The sequence below is a fragment of the Hippoglossus stenolepis genome, chromosome 3 (assembly GCF_022539355.2).
Source record: "Hippoglossus stenolepis isolate QCI-W04-F060 chromosome 3, HSTE1.2, whole genome shotgun sequence".
NCBI classification, from domain to species: domain Eukaryota; kingdom Metazoa; phylum Chordata; class Actinopteri; order Pleuronectiformes; family Pleuronectidae; genus Hippoglossus; species Hippoglossus stenolepis.
The window spans coordinates 17,350,681-17,356,680 of record NC_061485.1 but is presented as its reverse complement, the minus strand read 5'-3'; the positions used below and the strand labels follow the sequence as shown (position 1 = coordinate 17,356,680).

General features: G+C 40.9%; 1 protein-coding gene across 1 annotated transcript in view; it reads right to left on the bottom strand.

The window, feature by feature from the left end:
* LOC118104461 (retinoic acid receptor gamma-A) overlaps positions 1-6,000 on the bottom strand; it is a 36,246-nt gene that overhangs the window by 20,083 nt on the left and 10,163 nt on the right. The window contains exon 2 of the mRNA XM_035151343.2: positions 3,353-3,753. Coding sequence (XP_035007234.1) covers positions 3,353-3,521 — 169 coding nt within the window. The 5' untranslated portion in view covers positions 3,522-3,753. The remainder of the gene's footprint in view (positions 1-3,352; positions 3,754-6,000) is intronic.

The following is a 6,000-nucleotide window of genomic DNA, read 5'->3' as shown; positions in this document are numbered from 1 at the left end:
GGAGGCTTTGAGTTTCATCTCATTAGGGAACAAAGTCCAGTCTTCCGCTCACACTGATTAGGACCTGGTTTGAATTAATTAGCAAAGGCCATTTAAACTTCTACTGTAATTTTGTCTAATTTTGTTCACTGTGCACTAATGAGAGATTTTAGCTTTGCTTGTTGGTAAATAATGGGCTCATTAATTGCATGGTTTCTTCTTCATTGAAAATAATCAGCAGAGAACTCCGTTGTTGGCTGTTGGCCACAACTAACTATCAGTTTACATAAGGGACATCAGTTTAACAAAGGGACTTCATCAAATCCTCAAATCTGTTTTTAAATCTATAATCTATAATGATGTGAAGAGTGCAACAAGCTGAAGCTGCAAATACCTGCTGTTATATTCCAGTGAGCTGACACTTGCTTTGTATTTCAAACTGATGTGAAAGAGATCACTAAATGTACTCTAATACTTTTGTGTTTGACACTGCTGCGCTGTTTGTTCTCACCTTACTGCAGAAGTATGTGGTCAGAACACTGCAGCATCACTGTCCCATCCATCATACTGGGAGTGACTGGCCTGTGTGGACCTGAAACTAGGGATTAAATGTTCAGTGGTTTCATAGTAAACCCTGGTTATATTACTGGTGACCAGTTTACTATTACCATTTTAAATCTTAATTATTACCTCAGCCAAAGAGGTTATGGTCCTATCTGTGTTTGATTGTTGGTTAGCAGGATTGCTCAAAAAACATGAAACCTGGATGTGGTATGTGTCAGGCAGGAAACCATTACATGTTGGAGCGGATATGGATCATGGGGTGTATCCAGGATTTCTTTTTAACTGTATTTAACATTGTGAGATAGGGCTTTTTTTATATTTTAGTTTATTTCTCAGAGAATAATTTGCTGATCTTGATGTATGATGTTTAGGGTGATGATATGTATCAGTCTGTGCAATTTAGTGCAGATCCAAATCAAAATCTGGATCTTGTGAAATTACAGTAAATGTGGTTTCATAAGGGGACTGTCAGGCCTTGGTGGAGGTATGACCTCTAGTCTCGTCATTAAAAGTGGTCTGATAACTGTGCTTTGAAAAACTCAAGGTAAATACTGGCCTGCATCAGATGAAGTAACAACAGTTTTCCAGCTGCACCTTTATTCCATGTTGCCACTTCCGTTGGGTTCAGTGTAAACAAGCAAAACCAGTATTAGTGGAGGACAGTAATGGACTGTTAATCTGCCCTCTCCAGCCTGATGTCAGCTGGGTTTGCTTATAGACATCTATTTGATAGATATTTGATTTATAGATTAGTCTCATTATGACAAGCTCAAGAAATGAAACATGTTGTCTATGTTATTTATGTCATTGCTGCCCCTCCTGACCAGGACTGCAGAATAGATATCGTATTGTAACAGGATCTTCCTGGTTAAAAAAAGGTGAAATACATAAATATATATATAAAAAAAAAAAAAAAGATCCATGTGACTGATTTACATTAACTTTAAAAGCCTCTTTTCGCCCCTGGTTTTGTCACAGGCACTGACCAACTTTATTGCCATCCTATCTTTCTGTCTCTGTCTGTACATATGTAAATACGTAATCAAAAACCCCAGAGGCAACATGTCAAAGATGTAATCGTATACTGAGTGCTACTAGCTCGCTGAACCTACTCCCGTCAGTCCCGTGACTCCACGTACAACTGGAGATCATCAGATAACTGCTGCTCAGTGAACACAGTATCTGTGCACACACACACTCACATGCACACTTGCAGAGAGTTAAGCAGGTATTTCTACAACTGATTTTAGTCTTATAGTGACAAACAAACCCCTGAGTACAGAGTCTGATTATAAACATTGACCAATATAGGGATTAATATGGGTACAAGATACTGCAGTTTGTTAGTTTGGGACATGACCTCAACACACACACGGTTGAATATAGAAAACGTAACCTGAGGATACTAGTGTTCACTTAATAACACTAAAGGTTAAGTCTTTGTTCTGAAAATGCAAAGGTTTCAGTGTACAGGAGTAAAAAAAATCCCTTATGTCTAAATGCTAACTAATGACAAAAACATTATTTGAAAGGGGAAAATTATCAAGTGTTATGAGAGGAAAAATTCAGAGTGACCCCCCCGCCTCTAACCCAATGTCCGCTGGGATTGGCTCCAGCCCTCTCCCTCAGTGACCCGTGGATGGATGGACAAGAGGAAACATGAATCACCACAAAGTTTCATTTGTTCTCGTTCTGCTCTCAGAGCTGATGCTGAATGGATCCAGAATTTCTTTGAAGTGAGGAGAGCAAACAAGCCACGCACCAACAAAAACCAGTGTACAATGCTTTAAGGTTGGCCCTTGCTGAACATTCAGTACAGTGACTGCAGCTAACTGTTGATATTTGTCTCTCTTATATGAATGTACTAAATCCAACTGTAGTTTGCATAACTCGAAACTGCTACAAGGCTCACATTACAGGGAAGCACTAGTGTAACTGAATGCAGATTAATACAGAGAAATAAAAGAGAAAGTAAAAAGGATACAAATTGTATGTATCATATTTTATCCACACAAATAAAATAACAATAAAACATAGTACATTAGAGCAGAAGAGAAAGGGTCCTCTTATATTAAAATCAACCTTAAAAAGAAACATTAACACATAGCTCCCTCTATAGTGTCTCTCTTCCCATTGAAGGGGAGTAGCGCCCCCTGTGACCCAAAATGGGAACTCTGTGTGTCTCTATACATACACACTGCTTTTGCAAGTTGAAATGAAAAAACTGTCTCATCTGACGAAGGCCTCATTCTGCTTTACATTTCTGTTTCTATATCTTTACATGTAATGATTTGATCCATGAATATAATCTCCTTTCCTCTCGTCCTCTCTCGTCTCCCCCCACCTCTTGTCCCCTCTCGTCCCTTCTTGTCTCCTCTCCTATTCCTTTCCTCTTTTGCCCCGAAGACTTTTCCTAAACTTTCTGACGTCTCTGTGCTGTTGTACATAAAACACAAAGTGGTGGGGACGAGGACACTATCTTGTCATGTGCAGGGGTGTGGGATCAGGATTTTTTGCCTCCTAATTGAACCTTGGATGAGTTTCAGGCCTCATGATGATATAAAACATTTTTCCACATTTTCGCTGGAATCTGAATTAAGCTCATTGTGGCTCTGGATATAATGAGATTCTGTCAGATGTGTTGCTGTGAAAGAAACGCCCTCCTTTTTCACGTAACGCGCCAGATGGATAATCTTATTATAAACGCACGTCTCATGGAGAAATACTCAATTTCAGTGGAGTATGACACTTCTCTGAGGCTGTTTGTGAAAGTCGTGTGAGGGAAAAACAAATGAACTGTGGTACTCACACAAAGCGGCCATCTCTGTGGGCAGGTCGGCCCCGAACCGGCCAAAGAGGTGGCTACTGGCCAGCAGGTCAAAGGGGGAGTGGCTCCTCATGGAGTTGAAGGTGAACGGGTACATAGCACGGGGGAAGCCGGCCATGTGACGCACTTGATGCTCCCTATTGGTTGCCATGGTGCCAAGTGCTGGTGATGCTTTAGGTGACTCGTCTCGCTGTTTGGCTCTTCCTATGTCTCAGTCAAGGGCCCTATGGTGAGTCTGAAAGGAGCTGGTGCCATTCAGCCCCTCTCAGCTGCTGGCGTCTCTGCCGTCAGGGCCTCGGAGAGGTGAGAGGGATGATGCTGAGAGAGGAGAAGCCAGAAAGAGACCAGGAGCCGAGTGACCGAGAACCGAGCAGGTCCAGACTCTGTAGAGAAGGAGGGATGAGAAACAGCAGGGGTTAGAGACTGGAAACAAAGTCTGGTTATTACTGTCGAAGCACGATGGTTTAAAAACTCCACGAAAGACAATTCGTTCAAAAAACAAAAGTTGAAATACTTCAAAATCAAAGTCCAGACGAGAAACAAAGAACGATGAAGACGAGGGACAAAAAGAGTGTTAAACAAACTGCAGAGAAGCAGAGGGGCTCCACACTTCCCTCCTGCTTTTTGTCTTTCTTCCAAGTAGTTCAATGATTTCAGGCAATGCCATATGATTTCAATCAGCAGAACTGTATTATAAAGGGCCTCTCTGTTCCCTCTGCCAGCCTGACTCTAGCCAGTCTGCCAGAGAACAGCCAGCCACAACATGGGTACAATTAACCCTTTCCAACAACAGACACACACAACTCACTCTTCCTCTGATGGCCGCGTCCTTTTTTGCACCTTCTCCCTCTCTCAGGACTCACGTTGTGCCTCTGTGACCTTGTCAATAAGTGACATGACGGCTCGCTCTCCCCTCTTGTTTCGCCATGTCTCTCATCCCCTTCAGTGATTCCATGAGAGGGTGGAGCTTAACTATCTGTGGTGGAGCTGTGGTACATACAGCCCGGCCAAAGAATGTCTTGTTGTTTTGGGCCTGCTCCGGCATGGGAATCAAACACCCGGGGTGGGTGAGAGACGGATTGATTGGAAATATGAATTTAAACCAGATCAACAGGAACACATAATGAATTCTATCTACTTTATGGAGGAGTGGTATTTGTGTCGCACAGAAAGAATAGTGCAGGTACACAAACAAAGAAAGGTATGCTGCTGTAACTGATACAGAACTCAGTCAATTACAACGCTGCTGCTGCAAAGGATCACTCTGTACCTGGTTTAAAATAAACTGTTCCACATGTGGAGGTAAAAATACACACACACACACACACGCACACACACACACACACACACACACACACACACACACACACACACACACACACACACACACACACACACACACACTCACACAAGCAATACAAATACCAATTCAGCAAGAATAAACTCCATCTTCCATTTAAAAGGGTCGACCTCTTGTCTCATGGAGAGTCTGGTTTTAGTTTTTGTGATTTCTTACATTGATACAAGTTTGTAAATATTGAGTGTTTTAAAATAATATTTAAACTACAATGACACTCAGTAGAAGGTATACCTCAGCAACCCGCTCATAAAACCACATTTAAAATTCACTAGATCTGTATCTTTATTTGTATCTGCACCAAATTACATACACTCATAAATATCTGTCCCTGAAATATGTCAGATTTTTTTCAAGATCCATGAATTATTCTCAGAGAAATGAAAATGGTGAAACATTTTAAGAAGGTGTAAAAACCCCCCCTCCTGAATCCACCTCCTGATCCGGATCTGCACCACAATTTAACAAGTTCTTCCCTGACAGGTATCACATCTGTCTACCAAGTGGGAATCCATCTGGTGGCTTTTGCACAATCTTGCTCACAATTAAACAAACATACAACCGAACTAACAAACTGGGGTGAAAACATAACCTCCTTGGTGGAGGTCAATATTCGGTAGCATCATGACTTTCCAGAAACAATATTCTCAATAAACCAGTTTTCCTGGTATATTTCTTCATTAGAAAACGGATCTAATTAAAATGTTTCCGATCTTTCACCTCCCCCTGGATCAGATCGATAAACGGTCTCATCTATCCAAAACTGTCTGGGTGACTCAATAACACAAGATTTGAAACACATGCTTTAGGTCAGAAGGTTAACTCAACGCTTAAACCACATCAGTCGCTTCAGGCCTCATTACTCCAGATTCTAAGAAAACTCTTTTATCTAATTTGAACAAGCTTCATACCAAAATTTATCATATAATCACAACAAAATGTCTTACTATTAAGACTATTGAGTGGTTTATATATATTTACAGCATACTAACATATCTCTATGTTTACCATAAAATTTGTCTAACATGAGTCCTGCAATAATTCTTATTTTAACGAAAGAGAAATTTTGTCCACTTTAGTTTTACACTGTTTTAGACATGAGTCATGTAGAGGTTTAAAGGTTCAGTGCATTGGAATTAGTGACATCTATTGGTGAAGTTGCGTGTTGCAGCTGATTACCCCTCACCTCAAACTGCCCTTCCAAATTATGACAGCCTTCAGTTGTCATCAAAACTCAAAAGGTGTTTAGTTTGTCCAGTCTGGACTACTGTAA